Below are 19590 nucleotides of genomic sequence, written 5' to 3' on the forward strand. Positions count from 1 at the left end.
AACTCGTTAATTAATTACAGAATTAATTACCGCCTTTTGCCGGTCCTGCAGCGCCTAGACAGCACTGTTACCTGCTCAAGAGAAGCAACCTGGCGACTACCACAGGGACCTACCAACCCAAGACGTAGGAAATATGCCCGAGCCGCTGATTGGCTGTTACGGGGAGCGCTTCAGGACCGAGAGCAGTGGTTGGCTAAGGCGTTACCGTGGCAACGGGTTACGCAGTCGCGCAGCGGGTGTCGGCGGGGGTGGAGGGGCTGGCGGCTGCTAGGCAACAGAAAACAGTACTGAACTAGAGCTTCCAACTCCTAGACCAACTCCTAGACCAGGCGTTGCTGTCTCTGGAGACCCCGCAGTGGCTGCTCTAGTCGAACTTGGTGAGTCCTGTGGGACCGAGCCTTAGAGCCGGCCTCCGACTTCGGGTCAGAAACAGCATAGCTTTCGAAGCACAGAAGGAAAGGCTCAGCGGGGCATAGAAAGTCATCGAAAAGGCATTTCACAAATTACCTATTTACTTATCATATTCCGGGGTGGAAAGTGAAAAATAGCGATATCGGGAATCGTCAAATATAGACCTGAGCAAATCAGTATGGTAGCCACTAGATACATGTGGCTAGGCTGCATTGAGTTGTGCCCAAATTGCAAAATGGGTCCAGAATTTCAAAGGTGTAGTACCAAAAAATTAAAATATCACAGTAATAATTTTTATATTATGTATTGAAAAATATTTTGGATATGTTAGAAAAAAATGCAGTTAAAATTAATTTCACCTGTTTTGTTTCTTTTTTCCTAGTTACTTGAAAAATTAAAATTGCTTAGAAAGCTCTCAAATTTCTATTGGCCAGGACTGAACTGGATTAAGATCTCGGTATGCCAACACCTTGTTCAAGACTTTTTGTGTTATAATACTATTTTGAAGTATATCCCCATCCATCAAATGGTATGAGAGTGTGGGCAATGATAAGGAATGCAAGATTTCTCCAAAAGGCTCACAGTTCTAGCGTTTTAAGACTTTGCTACTCAAAGTATATGAATCAGAATCTACATTTTAACAAGCTTTTCATTGATTCTGCTGCACAGAAAAGCTCCAAAACACTGTTTTAGAATTAGCCCTCAATTCTTTGTTTCTTGGTTTCTTCCTGAGTATGCAGATTTTATTTCTCAGATTGCAGGTATTAGAATTATCTCCTTTTAAAAAACAAAAGCAGGCTCCCCAGGAGATATTTCGCATACTCAAATCTGAAAAACATTAATCTCAATGCATTTCTCTTCATTCATCCAAATCTAGGCCAATGTGGTTCCCACATCAGCCCTATCAGCAACATCACCCAAGCACTTATTCCTGGGGTCCACCTAGGGGTTCTTGTACCCCAGGCAAAGTTCCTAATTTTTATTCCTCTGGTTCTAGTCCTAAGTTTGTAAAGACTGGTATAACTTTGGTTGGTTTTCTTTAGGGGAATTCAGCAAATTAATCTCTTCCTTATCCTTAGGCCCTCCTCCACCATATATCCCCTCCCCTAGTCCTTCTGCTTGACTTTTCATTTTTCTTTTCCTTACCCTATTCTTTTCTAGTAGTAAGGATGGCTTTTCAGCCCACAAATGATGAAATCAACAGGAAAAATACTGAAGATACTGTACAAAATCTTGTGTTTTCAAGATTGAATAGTATAAAAGCAAAGGGAAGGGCAAGTTCTGTAAAATCTACAGAAATTGAACCTGATGTACAAACCTTGACATTTAAGCGCACCACAAAAGCACAGGAGAGGACAAGAAAACGACAGCAGCCTATAAAATTGGAGCCTCTGGTAAGCTAAAAACCCAGTATTTTGCCCACTTTCAGGCAACAGAGAAAATTGCAGAAGTGCTTTAGTGGAATTAATATCATTTCCAGTCTTTTGACCCAGAAAACATGAAAACCTTAAAAGTTAAGAACATGTTTACTAAATCGTACACACTGTAAACATTTATTCAATGAATATTAAGCTTTAGGCGCTGTTTAAGTTGGTGGATACACAAGTGAACCAAGTTTTCTAGTAGGTAAATCCTATCTAGACTTATGTAGAATATAAATACCTAACTATGTAGGTTATAAGACCCTTTTTTAATATCAGGATATTATTAATACTGGGGATTCCAGTAAAAGTATTAAGTGTGGTTGTATAGTTTTTATTGTTTTCAAAGTGCATTCCTAATGCCCTGAAAATTTTTTAGCATTTTTGAAAATGCTTAGTTTTAAGAAATGTTATATCCTTGAATAATTGTAAATGCATGTAAAGGAACAGTGAAAGTATATAAAGTAAAAAGTTAAATTCTTATCCCTACCTTCAGATATTTACTATAATTAATAGTTGTGTGCCCTTCAAACTGCTTTGTATGCTTCTTTAAGTATATTTGCATATATCAGTGTCTATAAGTATGTATAGTTTAAAAGTAAGATTATGTAATATATATTAATCTTAAGAGTGCTTATTTCACTTAAACATATAAAAAATGTTCTAATCGGTGCATATGAAGATTTCTTTAACAGGTGTATTTTGTTGCAAGGATGCCATAATATGGTTCTCATTAACTGGTCTTGTATTAATGGGAATTAAGATTCATTTTTTGCTTTTTTGCTGTTTTACGTTCTGTTATTTTACTATTACAGATAGTGCTACAGTGAATGACCTTGTCTTTATACATAAAAAGGTGGATTCCTGGAAGTCGTATTTTTATAAGTGATGGAATATCTACATATTTAATTTTGAAAAACATTGCCCACTTGACCTCCAGAAAGGTCTAACCAATTTTTCCATTGACAGGGAGGAGAGGGCCTGTTTACCCACATCTTTGTCAAAGCAGATGCTATTAATTCTTTTATTTTTGCAAGACTGATAGATCTAAAATGGCATCATGTTGTTGCAATTTACATCTTATTTTTGATTAATTATTTTTATTAGAAGTAGATATTGAACTTAATCAAATGCCTTTATTATATCTATGGTGATTACCATGTGATTTTCCCCACAATTCACATTTAGCATTTTCTTATTTTTTTGCAGTTTGTTTTTCATCCTCAGTGAGATTCAGTAGTTTGCTATACTTCCTTATACTTCTCAAGTAAATTCTTAACTATTTTAGTTTACTTCATTTTGTTTTTTATTTTGAAATGATTTCCCTCCCTCTGTTTATTTTCAGTACAGAGAAAAGCAAATGGATTTTGTATGTTTATTTTTAACCAGAATTTCACTAATAACATTTTAAATTCTTATATATAGTGTTAAACTTTTGTTTTCAAGATATATAGAAACATCATTGACAATTAGATAAATTTGCCTTTTGTGTGTGTGTTTACACCAATTACTTTATTTTCTAGATCAGAATTCAGCAAACTGGTCAAATCACTTCTGTAAACTTTTTTTGTAAATAATGTTTTATTGGATCACTGCCACATCCATTTATTTACATACCATCTAAGACTACTTTTATAGTACTATGATAGAGTTGAGTAGTTGTAATAGATGTATGACCTATAACACCTAAAGTGTTACTATTTGACCCTTCAGAGAAAAACTTTATTCTATATGCTCCAAGTATAATAATTGAATAATAAAGGTCTTAGTAAAAATAATGATTTGTTCTTGACTTATAATGGCCTTAAGGTTTTCCTAATTAGGGTAATACATGTGTGCTATTAATTTTGCTAAGTACTTTTTACAATTATATTAAGAAATTTACTCCTATTTTATTGAAAATTTCAAATACATAAAGTTAAGAGAATATATAAACAAAATAATGTTGAATTTTGCCTAGTTTGCTTTAATATGTATTTTTAAAGGAATTCACTCATGTAACTCAAATACCGTTTATGTCTCATTCCAATCTTAGTGCTGTCTCAGAAGGATGACTACTATTATGATTTATGTGATTTTATCCCACTTTTTGTGTTTTTTGCAACTTTATTTTTAAAATTCAACTTCTTCCCATTTTTCCTTATGAAAAATTTTAAATATACAGGAAAGTTTAAAGAAGAGCACAGTGGATACTCATGTACCTTCCACTTATATTCAAAAATTGTCAGTATTTTGTCATATGCTTATGACATATTTTGTCATGTATGCTATTAATTCATTATTTGAAGTATTTGTAGACACAGTAACACTTAATTCTCAATACATAGGCATGCAATCCTAAGAACAGTTCCCTGCATAGTATAATATTATATTCACACCTAAGAAAATTACTGATTCCATAGTGTCATCTAAAATCTGGTCCACACTGCAATTTCTCAGTTTGTTCCTGAAATATATTTAATAATTTTTCATCCCTAACAAGGATCTAATTAAGATTAAAGTACTACATTTTGTGGTTATGTTTCTTTTTTCTCTTTATCTAGAAGAGTCCTATAACTAATTTTTTGGTAACATCAGTTGAAGAGTCCAGGACTTTCTTGTAGCACCATTGCACATTCTGGATATGTCTGATTTTTTCTTCATTGTGTCATTTGAATTTTCTCCCTTTTTCTCTCTAAGTCTGTAGGCTTAATCAGAGTCAGCTGAAACATTTTAGGTAGGAATGCTTCATCTATAATATTGTGAACTCTATATTTTACCAGATCAGGAAGCATATAACATCATGTTGTTTCACTATTTGTGATGTTTAGTTTAAACACTTGTTTAAGATTGTGGCTGGCAAGTTAATAAATAGTCTGCAGGTGATATTTTCACATTTTGCAAATATCAAATTCCCCAAAAACGTCTTACAAAATAAATTTAGTCTCCACTGATGATTCTTACCTGAATCAAATATTGCATTATAGATGGTAAAATATTGGTTTTCTAATTCTATCATAACATTTACAATTATGAGTTATGATCTCTTAATAATATTGCTTTCTCTGTCCTTTGCCATTCAAAAAACCCATGGATTTGTGTCTTTTATTTAATATATTTAAAATTGACTATGTAATTTTTGATGCTCAGATTATTCCATACACTTATTAATTAGCATTTTTTCTATAGAGAACAGCTGTATCTTCTGTCCTAAATACTTTAAAAATATCAGTATGCATTTATAACTTTTTAAAAATTTTGTACTTAATTTCTATAATTTTTCATTGTTATATTTAAATTTTCTGGGGCATATCATTAAATTTCTATGTCTTTTTGATATATTAGCAACAGTTTTTGAGTACTTCCTTGCTTTCTAGCACAGCAAGATGTTCAAGGCTTGCTTTGCAGTTTTCATGCCCTCAACATGGAGCTAGGTACTCTTTTTAGCAAGAAATAGTATTTTATAACCCAAGATGTAGTTACAATGTATACGTATTACTATTGGACATAATTGCATTTAGAACTTTAAACATACAGGGCTAGAAGGTGTGTATATGTGTAAGTTTGTAATTTTTTAAGTCTTGAATTCACACTAACATTTTAAATTCCACTCTAAAGCCTACAAGTTTTTCCTTACCATCTCCTCTCTGTATTTGTTCTCGGATATCTTCAGTCTCAGTAACCTGCAAATTTGACGTTAAGAATGCATACATATTTCATCCATTTGCCTGCAAATGCCATAATTTTATCATTCTTTATGGCTGAGTAATATTACATTAAAAAAACCAAAGGACAAATGATCTCGCTGATAAGTGGATGATGACACATAATGGGGGGTGGGAGGGGTTAGTGTTAGGGTTAGGGTTAGCGTTAGGGAGGGGGGCAAGAATGGAGGAAGGAAGGACTGTATAGAGGGAAAAGAGGGATGGGAGGGGTAGGGGGAAGGGAAAAAATAACAGAATGAATCAAACAACATTACCCTATGTAAATTTATGATTACAAAAATGGTATGCCTTTACTCCTTGTACAAACAGAAACAACATGTATCCCATTTGTTTACAATTAAAAAACCAAACCAAAAAAAAAAAAAAAAGAATGCATACATAATTTCCCTTTTATTCTGTTTTTCCTGCCATGCTTTCCACTGATTATTTGTTGGAAAATTTGGGGTTTCCCACTCCCAAAGCCTTTACTTGCCCTGATGACTGCCCTCTGCTTCCTCAAGTACACTCACTGTTATATTGAAAATTCCTTCTCATAGTAGACAGATAGTGAATGGTTTTAGTTTGTCCTGGGCAATTAGGAGTTAATATGATTTCGTGCCTCTGAGCTTTTCTGTGATAAGCTTACTCCCAGAGGTATTCATTAGTAAATTAAAGTATAAAATTAATGGTAACCAAGTAGGAAACTCTTATTCAAGCACTAGGTGAGGGATGGACAATGGTGGTAGGTATTGTTAGGGCTGAGGCTTTAGGAAATTAATCTAGGAAAGAGATTAATTTCCTAGATTAATTTCCTAAAGAGAAAGAGTAGTGAAGAACACAGCAAGTTCACACTAATGTTTAAAGATTAACATGGCTTTCTCTGTATTCCCCAAAGCCAGTGCTAAAAGTCTATCAGGATCATCAGCAGCCAGAATACATATATGAACAGAACCGACTGCAGTTAAGAACTCGCGGAATCCTTAAACCATCACCAAGTGCAGCAGAAAGAAAATCTGTCAAATCACTTACTTCATTTGTTGAGCCTCAAGATGATGTGGGAAAAAAGCAGGTATAATATTGATACTTTTAATTTTAATTTTGTATGGTATCACTAAAATTTGTTTAACTCACAAAAGAGGAGGTAAATCATTTTTATAAGGTTGAATGTGGGATTGGGAAACATTTCTTAGTTTTTCCTACTTAAGGAAAACTTGAACAGTACAGGAAAAACGTGAAGGAAGCTTTCAGCATCTGTACAGTGTCTTCTTTCTCTTGCATGCTAAAAAATCAGTGTATCAAATACTATATAATTATTTTAATTTTTTTCCCCAAAATGGAAATCTTTGAAGACTTTGGTGACTGGCATTAAAACAGGCTAAGCCAGCTCAAAAGACAATGTGTTTAGCTAGTGAGAATTACAGAGTGGGTAAGTTGTCTTGCAAGGCCAAATGTTTTATAGCTTAGAAGAGAAATTACCAGAGTTTGGCTTTCATTGATTATCTGTAGATAAAAAGAGAAACGGGAGAAAATGCAAAGGCCACACCTACAATGAAGATACCAAGACGCAAGATTTCTTTGAGCTTTTGATTGGAGGGCCTTTTGATGCTTGTCAGTCAGTGGGCACTCTAGTGCTAGAAATGCCAAGTTGAAACTCTGTCCTTGAGAACTTCAGAGTCTGGAAGTGGATAGGTGGACAAGTGGACACTCAAGAACAGTGGGGTATAGTAATGATTCTTGTTGCTCATTTAAGATACAAAATGATGAACTGAATAGAAGGGACCCTTATACCAGAAACCCTGGTGGGTTGGGAGACAGTCAGCCAGTGGAAGAAAAGCTACCCTTGAGAGGTGCACTAAGCTCAGAGGAATGAGTGGAAAGTTATTGAGATTGATAAATTAGGAGAGGTAGGGGCTTGAGAAGAATCCAGGTGGACAGGAGCTCTCCATGCGTTTGGGTGAGGTCAGTCTGAGAGAAAGAAATCAGATGAAAAGTTATCTAAAATTGTATAGCTTCATAGCTTCAGTTAATATAGTTTTGTGAAGAGAGACCTATTAGAGCCAGAAAAGATTTGAATACTCATAGACTAATTAACGTGACATAAAATGGGCTCCAAGAGCTTAAGTATGTGAAGGAAGAAAAGAGTACTTGTATGAACATCTGGGATGCAAATGAAGGGTGAAAGGACTGTTAAATTATGAACTATGCTTCCTGATCATATCATTCCAGGGAAGAATTCAATAAAGAATTAAGGGTTAAAGGGAAATGTGAAAAAAAAATTCCATACAAAAGAAGATATTTATTCTAAGAAGGTGATTTTTTCAGGTATTGACTTCTCATGATAAATTTAGAATGGAAATGCAACAATGAAGATTTTCTAGAAGAGGGAGGAAAGAAGGGAGGAAGGGAAGAACAAAGAGAAAAGAAGAAAAGAAAAGGGGAGAGGATGTGTTTCTTTCAGTTCTGGTTGCTGGGCTTCTCCTCTCAAACTGCTATTCAGTGGGGTATATTTAACCAGAGAAGGAGAAAAAGAATTCCTATGAGTATAAACTTTTGGAGAAAGTTGTTCCGCAGAGCTTGTGGTAATAAATCTTTTACAGAAATGGCATCCTCTATCAATTATGCAACAAGCAATAAGGTAATCATTTATATTTTTACATTAGTCATTTAACAAAGCAGATCCACTATGGTTACTCTTATCTTTAAACTAGTTACTCCTGTAATCTGAGAGAGAGGTGACAACTTTTGGAGGTAAGGTCAAATTTCCTCAAACAAGGAACCTTTATGAGAGGAATGGATGTGACCAATGCCACCCCAGAGGTTTGTTTTTGTTTTTTTTTTTTGAGGAACAAAAGGGTGTGAGTGGTACTTAAGGCACAGACTGTGAAACCTAGAGAGAAAAGTAAAGCTCAAATATGTGAATGTGACAAGGATGATACTTAGCCTTGCTGTTCCAAGTGTGGACTGTAGGCCCACAGGACCCACACTGCCTGTGCTCAGGTTATAGGTACAGCATCTCAGGGTCTACCCCAGTGGTACTGAATCAGAATCTGTAGTTCAACAAGACCCCCAGGTAATTGGCATGCACATTTATGTTTGAGAAGCACTGGCATGCAGAGCAGGCAATTATTTGTTAATAAAATAAAATCACTACACAATGATTTCTAATGCTGATTGTATCCACTCCTCACATTTATCTTGAATAGTTTATCATGAGTTATGATAACAAATGTCCAAGATTTCACTCCCTGAAAAGCATCAAGTTTGTCAGAACCCTTGAGTAGGTTAAGGGGAGATGCCACAGTCAGAATTGATACAAAGCAACCAAGCAAGAAGAGTGGTGAGCTCTCATGAACACCAGAGAGTTAGTAGTACTTGGATGTAATAAACTTGGCATGGGCTTAACTGAGAGGAGAAGGAAAGGAGAGCTGATGCTGAGAACTGTTTTGTAGGAAGCAGGTGGGCATGTGGGTAGAGAATACTGAGGACAATAATAGTTTGAAATTTTTAAGTTTCAAAATACTTGCCTTTGAATGTAATATTTCATCTCATCCTTTTTTTACCCCACAAAAACTCATTTTTTAAAATTGACTTTGTTTAGATCCGTCGACCCTCTGATGAGGTGTTCTCTCCTTCTCCTCACAAACTGCCTCGAACAGGTATTGGAAGAAGAGGTCTTTTTGGGAGTAGGTCATCAACTTACCCCACATATATTTTCCAAGACCCAGAAGAAGTCATTAAAGCCAACATTCATGATCCTTTGCAAATCATCAAAATAATACGTGAAAATGAAAATCTTGGATTTCTTTATATGATTCCTGCAGTGCCAAAGTCTTCCATTGAATACAATACATATAACCTAAAGTGAGTTATCTTTTATGAAGCAATTTATTTAGCATTAAACATTGCAGATAAAAATATAAATATTATCCATAATTGATTGAATATTGATAAATATGATAAAAATAATTTCAATTATCATAAATGATAAGTCTTAGTTACAATTTTGGTTTTTTCCATTTATCTATATACATTAACTATCCTATGAAATAGTACACTGTTATACTTCTCATTTATTTATATAATGTTATACCATCTATTTTAATGAATTTTACAAACATTTTTGATATTTTGTGACTGAGAATAGAAGATGGCAATTTATAAACGGTGACACATGATTCGTTTACATGTCATTCCAGTTTCCCTTTATAGAGTAGAAATAGGAATTTGTTTTAATAAAATGAACTTGATAACTTAGGGTATTCATAGAGATTAATAGAACATGCATGCTTTGTTTCCATTGTTGCTTAAAACACATTTTTTATTGATATAATTTGAAGAGCCACATAATTGTGAATCTGAATTGCTTTAAAGTTTAACCTCACAGATGATAGTTATTTAGAGTACTTAACAGATGATACTGACTTTTCTCTGTTATTTATTTGGACTGACAGCAATTGTTAAAATAGTCTTCTTTAATGGTGATGATAGTTTAGTTTTGCTACCAAATTCCTTGATTTACCTTCACCATTCTCTGCTCTCATATTTCCTTACTCAGGGCTATAGTTCTGATTAAGTCATGACAAGACAGTTTTCCTGCTGGGGAGAAGGAAAAGAAAAGAAAATGTTCTAATCAAACGTAAAATGGGAGATTTGTTGTAAATCCAAAATATTTTAATAAGAGTGAGAGATAATTTGTAGGAAATTATTTATCAATGATCCAATAATTTATTTTAAATTAATTGAGCACCTTCTCTGTAGCAGGAATTCTTTGAGGTGCTAGAGATATATTAGTGAACCATTCAGAGCAGGATTTCTGCCCTCAGGGAACTTGCATCTTAACAGAGAAAGAAATATGGTACATGGATAAATTATGTGGAATGTTAAAAAATTATAAATATTGTAGAAAAAAATCAAGTAGAGTAATAGGGAGTGAGAGTGTTGGGTGAGAGGTTGTGAATTAACAGTGATGATCATTTTGGGCCTTATGAAGAAACAGGCATGCAATAAGGACTGGAAGGAGATGTAAATTATGTGATGGTGCCGGAGCACCAGCAGAAAAATGAGTGCAAATAAGATGGGAGCATAGCTGACAGGTTCAAGGAGCAAAGAAGAGGCTGACATGCCTACAATAGAGTAAATAAGGTCAGATCACACAAGGTTTTTTTGGCCACTGTAAGAACTTCAGCTTCTACTCTGTGGGGGAAAAAAAATTGAAGAACCGTTGAAGGATTTTGAGTAAGTGTCACATGATTTGAATTACATTTTGAAAGGGACCATTCTGGATACTGTGTAGAAAAGGCTTTTGGGAAGCATGTATTGAAACGGGGGGAAAAAAATCAAAGCCTTTATTTAGTTATTCAAGTGAGAAATGGACCAAATGGTAATTTGTAGTCAAGTGGTGGAGATGTAGGACTGATTCTGGACATTTGAAGAGAAAACCAACAAGATATTTTTATGAACTACATGTAGGGTAGACAGCTAGAAAAGAATTCAGAATAACTTTAGTGATCCATCTGGGCAAGAGGAAAAGAAGAGTTGCTCTTAACTGAAACAGAGATGATTGAATAGACAGGATTCATCAAGGGAAAATAGGCATTTGAGTTGAATATACTAATTTGGGGACACCAAAGGGGAAAAATAAATGGGGCGGTAGATGAAGGAGAATTGTAATCTAGAGAGAAAGATAAGGAAAATAGTCTTTTTAAGTGAGAAAATTAACATAATGGAACTTAAGGCCCTTAAATGATCTTAAAAATAGTTTTAATGTTTAATACTTTTAATTCTCACCACTATCTTACTTTTTAAAATAGCTCCTTATCAGTTTTTGGAGAGGGAAGTTTTAGATCTTAAGTTGAGACTAATGGTTTATTGTTTTAAAACTATATTTCTTGATTCATATATAAAAATGTTTTCATTGTTTTGTCTTCGAAAAAATGTTATATATTTATTTTTGTCATTTTTTTAATTTGTTCTAATTACTTATAGATGACAGTAGAATACATTTTGACACATCATATATAGATGGAGTATAACTTCTCATTTTTCTGGTTGTACATCATGTAGAATCACACTGGTTGTGTAATCATATATGCACATAGGGTAATAATGTCCAATTCATTTTACTTCCTACTCCCATACTCCATCCCCTCCTTTCATTCCCCTCTGCCTAATCCAAAGTACCTCTATTCTTCCCTAGCCCCCACCCACTTATTTTGAATTAGCATTCACATATCAGAGAAAAACCTTTGGTTTTGGGGAATTGGCTTATTTCACTTACCATGGTATTCTCCAGCTCTATCCATTTACCTGCAAATGTCATCATTTTATTCTTCAAGGCTGAGTAATATTCCATTGTGTATATATACCACATTTTCTTTATCCATTCATCTGTTAAAGGACACCTAGGTTGGTTCCATAGTTTAGGTGTTGTGAGTTGAACTGCTATAAACTTTGATGTGGCTGCATCACTGTGGTATGATTTTAAGTCCTTGGGATATAAACCAAAGAGTGGGATAGCTGGATCAAATGGTGGTTCCATTCCAAGTTTTCTGAAGAATCTCCATAATGGTTGCAACCAATTTGCAGTCCCACCAGTAATGTATGAATGTACCTTTTCCCTGACATCCTTGCCAACATTTAATGTTACTTATATTCTTGACAATTGCCATTCTAATTGGAGTGAGATGAAATCTTAGAGTAGTTTTGATTTGAATTTCTCTAATTGCTAGAGATGTTGAACATTTTTTCATATATTTGTTGATCTATTATATTTGTTCTTCTGTGAAGTGCCTGTTCAGTTCCTTACCCCATTTTTTGACAGAGTTATTTTTTTGGTGTTAAGTTTTTTGAGTTCTTCATATATCCTGTAGATATATGCTACAAGAGCATTATACTGATTTAATGCAATTCCTATGAAAATCCCAATGACATTCTTCATAAAATTAGAAAAAGCAATCATGAAATTCATTTGGAAAAATAAGAGACCCAGAATAGCCAAAGAAGTCCTTAGCAAGAAGAGTAAAGCAGGAGACATCACAATACCAGACCTTAAACTGTACTACAGAGTCATAGTAACAAAAGTGGCATGGTATTGGCACCAAAACAGACACATAGACCAGTGGTACAGAATAGAAGTCACAGAAGCAAACCCACATAAATACAGATATCTCATACTATACAAAAGCTCCAAAATCATGCATTGGAGAAAAGGTAGCCTCTTCAACAAATGGTGCTGGGAGAACTGGAAATACATATGTAGCAAAATGAAATTAAACCCCTCTCACCCTACTCAAAAGTCAACTTAAAGTGAATCAAAGACTTAAGCACTGGAACAGAGACCCTGTGCTTAACAGAAGAAAAAGTAGGTTCAAATCTTTATGATGATGGCTTAGGAACTGACTTCCTTCTAAAATGCAAGAAATAAAATCAAGAATCAATAAATGGGATGGATTCAAACTAAAAAGCTTCTTCTCAGCAAAGGAAACAATCAATAATGTAAAGTGGGCCTACAGAAGGGAAGAAAATCTTTACCACATGAAAAAATATTATTTAATAAACCAGTTATGAAGGAGTGTTATTTAGGGTGTTCATTCCCTATAATGGGAAGAATAAAATTTACCAAAAGTAAAATGGATTTTCATTTATACCAGACCAAGATGAAGTATTAAATAGGAAGCTGAAAACTGTGTTTTTGTTCAGTTCTGGTGATTTATTGTATTTTGAGACTACTTAGCATCTCTACTAGAATTGAGTTGATATATTATCATTTTTGACTGATAAGTGTAGTGCTTGATATTATGCGAGGTCTTCTATCAGAAGATATTGTTGGAATCGTGCTTTGTTCTCACCATTGCATTTGTATGGACACATGAGTTTGATGTTAAACATTTCTCTCCTAGCTTGAACTCCAAATATTATAAGCAAAGACAGTTATTTGGATGCCACCTAACTGGAAGCAGCTAAACTAGAAGTGAAAATATTAAATATTGACTCAACAAGATGAGGACATGTTAACCAAATTCCTTTTAAAAGTAATATGATAAAATAGCTAAATAATATCTTAACATAATTTCTAAGTGTAGTAAATAATTCCATGTGTAGTTCTAAAATGGTTATCTCTACCATGGTCCCTCTGGGTGAGAAAATAGTTCCATTTATCAAGTCTATACTAAATAGTCAATTTAGCAGTATGTGGCAGGCATTCACAATTGTATCAAGAATAAGCTTCAAGGAGATGTCTCATCTCAGTCCATTGGCAGGTAGCCTGGTAAATACACAACTACATGCTGTAGATTATCTTACCCAGCATGGAGGAATAATGGATAACTCTGGTCAGATCTGGGGCTACCAAGAGGAAACTAGGTTAAGGATCAAGAGCCAGGCAGATCACAAGCAGTTTATAGAACAAAGAATAAGGCTGGTCAAAACAAAATAAGTTCATTTTGTTAAGATGTAGACCTTGAATAAAAGTGATAATAATTGCTAGTTGTAGTGGTGTGAGGGAAGGCTGTTGGCTATAGAACTGAATCATATATCCACTTTGTGAGGGATACTATAGCAAGTATGCTATACTTTGCATGTCATAAAGTGATGATTTATTGGTGTTTACTACATTCTAGTTACTCCAAAGCACTTACATGCATTAAATCACTTAATCATAATAATAATACTATAAGATAGATACAGTTGCCTCTACTTTATAAACGAGGCATAGAATTGATGACTAATTTACCCCAGGTTGTATAAAAAGTAATCGATGGACTGGCTTCAGAAGCTAGCTCTTAATCTGTGTGCTCTACCCCTTTTCAAGAAGAAATTTGAAAATTCTCATTAGACTGAAAGCTTGCTGTCAAAGAATGTCTTCACTTACCAAGGGTAGTGAAGCTGCATAATTTCTAAATCTGAAAAAATAATCCATCTCTTTGATAAGCCTGTTCATTTTTTCCAGAACAAATATGAAAAAATGGAAAATAATGCTTTTCATTAAAGAATTGAATAAAGGCAAAAACTGAGACCTAAACTATAGAAATCATTTAAAATTATACTTCTTAAGTGCAAAAATTAAAAATTAGATGAGGCACCTTTGGGAAGTATGCTCAGAAAGAAAAGAGGATTGGTTAGAAGTTAGTAGCAAAATTCTCTTATTAACTGATACTGTAGACGTCAGTCTCAAAAAGTTTGCTGAAAGCTTTTTTCTTTAATCAATCCTAGATGTGCAGTGTACAAATCACTGTTTGCCATAAATATAGTACATATATGAAGAAAATGGGCTGTACAACTTCATATTTGAATTTTCACTAAAATTTGTGCTGTAAGTTTTTTCATTTAGTTGCTGGCTAGGATTTATACTGGAAAAGGTGCATGAGAATAAGTAGCATCTGAGTGCTTAGTTGTGCTCAGCAGTAAGAAAGGCTTTGCTCTGTTCTAGAGAATAATGACATCCATCAGTTTGCCTTCCATTCTTGATTTATTGTTGACAAAGAGAATGAAAATTGTGAATCTTATCAAATAAAGCTCTTGAATGTGTACTTTTCCACCATCATATTCATGAAATAGCAAGTGTAAGATTTTGTTTCCATTATGGAATATACAGTCCATGGAGTAACCATGCTCCTACAAGTTTTGGAAGTGAAGAATAAGATTTGAAACACTTTATGAAACTAATAATACTAGTAAAGACAATTTCCATGATGTTTGTGCTTTGCTCAAGGGATATGTCTTAGAGATGTATTTAGTATTTTTCATAGATAACCTAATCAATTTTTTATTAGTTCTTTTTACTTATATACCAGAGTAAAATCCATTTGCTATAATTATACAAGTGTGGACTATATCTTATTCCTGTTAGGACCCCATTCTTGTGGTTGTACATGATAATGTGGTATATTCATATATGTACATAGGAAAGTTATGTCCATTATACCCTTTTCTTTTCCTATCTCCCTTCCTTTCCTTTCATTCCCCTTTGTTTAATCTACTGAACTTCTCTTCTTTCCCTCCTCCTACTCCTTATTGTGGGTTAGCTTCCACATAATCAGAGAAAACATTAGACCTTTGTTTTTCTTGCAAATGGCTAATTTAACTCAGCTTGATAGCCTCCAGATCCATCCATTTGACAGCAAATGTCATAAAGCCATTCTTTTTAATGGCCGAGTTATTATATATGTGTATATATATATTATATATATATATGTATATCACATTTTCTTTATCCATTCATGTGTTAAAGGGTACCTATGTTGGCTTCATATCTTAGCTGTTGTGAATTGTGCTGCAATAAACATTGATATGGCTGTGTCACTGCAGTTTGCTGATTTTATATCCTTCAGATATATCCCAAAGAGTGGGATATCTGGGTCAAATGGTGGTTCCATTCCTACATTTTTGAGGAATCTCAATACTGCTTTCCAGAATGGTTGCACCAATTTGTAGTCCCACCAAAAATGTATGAGTGTATCCTTTTCCCCTTGATCCTTGCCAACATTTATTGTTACTTATATTCTTGATAATTGACATTCTGACTGAAGTAAGATGGAACCTCAGTGTAGTTTAATTTGCATAACCCTAATTGCTAGAGATGTTGAACATTTTTTTCATATATTTGTTGACCATTTGTATTTCTCTTTTGAGAAGTGTCTGTTTAGGTCCTTTGCCTATTTATTGATTGAGTTATCTGTGTTTTTGTTGTTAAGTTTTTTTGAGTTCTTTGTATATCCTGGAAATTAACACCCTATCTCAGGTGCACATTTTTTTCCCATTCTACAGGCACTCCATGTTTTTGATCATTTCCTTTGCTGTGAAGCTTTTTACTTGATGTCATCCTATTTATTAATTATTTATTTTAATTCTTGCCCATAAGAGTCTTGTTAAGGAAGTTGGATCCTGAGCTGTTATGTTGGAGTGTTGGGCCTACATTTTGTCCTAGTATGTGCAGGAGTTCTGGACTAATTCCTAGGTCTGTGGTCCACTTTGAGTTGATTTTTGTGCAGCGTGAGAGATAGGCATTACGTTTCATTCTACTACATATGGATTTCCAGTTTTTCCAGGACAATTTGTTGAAGAGGGTATCTTTTCTCCAATGTATGCTATTGGTACCTTTGTCTAGTATGAGATAACTACATTTTTGTGGGTTTGTCTCTGTGTCTTTTATTCTGTTCCATTGGTCTTCATGCCTGTTTTGGTGCCAATACGATGCTGTGTTTTTACTATAGCTCTGTAAAATAATTTAAGGTTTGGTATTATGAAGCCTCCTGCTTTGCGTTTCTTGCCAAGGACTGCTTTGGCTATTCTCTTATTTTTTCAAATGAATTTCATGACTGCTTTTTCTGTTTCTTTAAAAAAACAATCATTGGCGTTTGGTGGGAATTGCATTGAACTGTATAGCACTTTTTGTAATGTGGCCATTTTGACAATATTAATTCTGCCTATCCAAGAACATGGAAGGTCTTTCTATCTTCTAAAGTCTTCTTCAATTTATTTCTTTAGTGGTCTGTAGTTTTCATTGTAGAGTTTCTTCTTTTCTTTTGTTAGATTGATTCCCAGGGTTTTGTTTTGTTTTGTTTGAGGTTATTATGAATGGGACGATTTTCCTAAATTTTCTTTCAGTTGATTCATCGTAGGCGCATAGGAGCACAATTGATTTATGGGTATTAATTTTGTATCCTGATACTTTGCTGAATTCATTTATGAGTACCAGAAATTTCCTGGTGTAGTTTTTTGGGTCTTCTAAATATAGGATCATGTCCTCAGCAAACAGAGATAGTTTGAGCTCTTCTTTTCCTATTCTTATCCCTTTAATTTCTTTTTTTTTTTTTTTTTTTTGCCTAACTGCTCTGGCTAGAATTTCAAGGATTCTGTTGAATAGAAATGGTGAAAGAGGGCATCCTTGTTCCTATTTTTAGAAGGAATGCTTTCAGTTTTTCTCCATTTAAAATGATGTTGGCCTTGGGTTTGTCATACGTAGCTTTTACAATGCTAAGGTGTGCTCCTTCCATCATTTTTTGTAGTGTTGTAAACATGAATGGATGCTATATTTTTTCAATGCTTTTCTGCATCTATTGAGATAAGCATGTGATTCTTGTCTTTAACTCTATTTATGTTATGAATTACATTTGTTGGTTTCCACATGTTGAACCAACCTTATATCCCTGGCATGAAACCCACTTAGTCATGGTACACTATCTTTTTAATGTGTTTTTGTATGGAATTCGCCAGCAAAAAAAAAAAAAAAAAAAAAAAAAGAACTTTTGTATCTATGTTCTTCAAGGATATTGTCTAAAGTTTTCTTTTTTGTCTCAACCAGTGTGGCCAAACTCGAAGTACTGGTGAGGAGCATTGGGGGATTAGAAAAGAAATATACATATATGCAGCTATGAAGATAAATAGCTGGGATCAGGTGGAGTGCTGCTCTCTAATGGAGAAGCAGATCTAAAGAGTTACGCCAGCAATCTTTATTTATATATGTCTCAATATCAGGTTAAAGACTATGCAAGCATTCTTCTTCTTCTTCTCCTTCTTCTCCTTCTCCTTCTCCTTCTCCTTCTCCTTCTCCTTCTCCTTCTCCTTCTCCTTCTCCTTTTTCTTCTTCTTCTTTCTTATTCTTATTCTTTGTACTCAGAAAACTTACAAAACTCAAAACATCTATGCAGCTTTTCCACAGCTGCAGTGTGAATGTTAGGAGGCCCATTGTTTAAAGTTACTGTTAAGTGGGCAAGCTCAGGAGTAGCAGAACTGATGAAACATTGTTGTTTGTCTAGCACGAGAATTCCTTTATCCCTGGGAGTTATGTGCCTGAGATCAAGGTTGAAGCTGATAAGACTCTTGCACAGAGCCTCATTGGATGGAGAATTGCCATAGCAGCTAGGCATCCTATGCGCTTGCACAGAAACATTCCCAGGCAGCAGATACACCAACAGCCATGAAGTCATCGGAGACCCCCAGTCTCAGTCACTGCTCTCCCATTCTCTGTCACCACTGCTCTCCACACCTTCCTTGATACGTCTTTGGTTTTGGTATCAGGGTGATATTAGCTTCATAGAATGAGTTTGGAAGGGTTCCCTCCTTTTCTATTTTGTGGAATAATTTGAGGAGGATTGATATTAGTTCTTAAAAATTATGGTAGAACTAAACTGAGCATGCTTCCAGTCTTGGGCTTTTTTGTTGTTGTTGTTGTTGTTGATAGGTTTTTGATGCCTTCTTCAATTTCATTACTTGAAATTGATCTGTTTAAAGTTTCTATATCCTCCTGGTTCAATTTTGGTAGGTCATATACCTATAGGAATTTGTCAATGTCTTCAAGATTTTCTATTTTACTGCAGTATAAATTTTCAAAATAGTTTCTGATTATCCTCTGTATTTCAGTAGTGTCTGTGGTGATACTTCCTCTTTCATCACAATTTTAATAATTTGAGTTTTCTCCCTATTTCTTGTGGTTAGCTTGGCTAAGGGTTTATCAATTTTGTTTGTTTTTTCAAATAACCAACTTTTTGTTTCATTGATATTTTTAAAATGTTTTTTAAATCTAAATTTAAATGATTTGGCTCTGATTTTAATTATTTCCTGTCTCCTATTGATTTTGGTGTTGATTCATTTTTCTTTTTCTAGGACCTCTTATCAAAACACCTTTAAGGTAAGAACACAATATTGGAATTTTAGACCAATTAAAATCTAGTGAAAATAGCAAATGTCCCTTACTCTTTCCAGTTTTGCTCATTGGAGAAAAATAATTGATCATGTATTAGTGGGAATATCCATCCAAAATTATATGTAAATGGAAAATTTGAGGAGATATTTTGCAATTCAAATGCAACCAAGGGGGATTCAAGCAGAGGATATCCGTTTCTTGGTGAGGCAGTTTTTGCTGCTTATTGATCCCCTGCTCTTTACCCCATTTGTCTGCTGTGATCGCCTGCAATCTGCCAACATATCGACGCCTTTTTTGAGAGCAGATTGCTAACTGTCAGGCGTTTATCATCCGCCATTTGCCTGCCTCTCGCCTTTCCATTGCCTGCCTTACCCCTATCCATCACCCAACGCTCGAGGTTCACCTCCCGATCGTCCGACAGCTGCCATCAGAT

General features: G+C 34.5%; 1 protein-coding gene across 1 annotated transcript in view; it reads left to right on the forward strand.

The window, feature by feature from the left end:
* The first annotated feature begins 239 nt into the window (after window positions 1-239).
* DNAH6 (dynein axonemal heavy chain 6) overlaps window positions 240-19590 on the forward strand; it is a 291936-nt gene continuing 272585 nt past the window's right edge. The window contains 5 exon segments of the mRNA XM_079109750.1: window positions 240-377; window positions 794-868; window positions 1573-1805; window positions 6411-6584; window positions 9114-9376. Coding sequence (XP_078965876.1) covers window positions 1581-1805; window positions 6411-6584; window positions 9114-9376 — 662 coding nt within the window. The 5' untranslated portion in view covers window positions 240-377; window positions 794-868; window positions 1573-1580.

The sequence above is a fragment of the Sciurus vulgaris genome, assembly GCF_902686455.1.
Source record: "Sciurus vulgaris genome assembly, chromosome: 14".
NCBI lineage: Eukaryota > Metazoa > Chordata > Mammalia > Rodentia > Sciuridae > Sciurus > Sciurus vulgaris.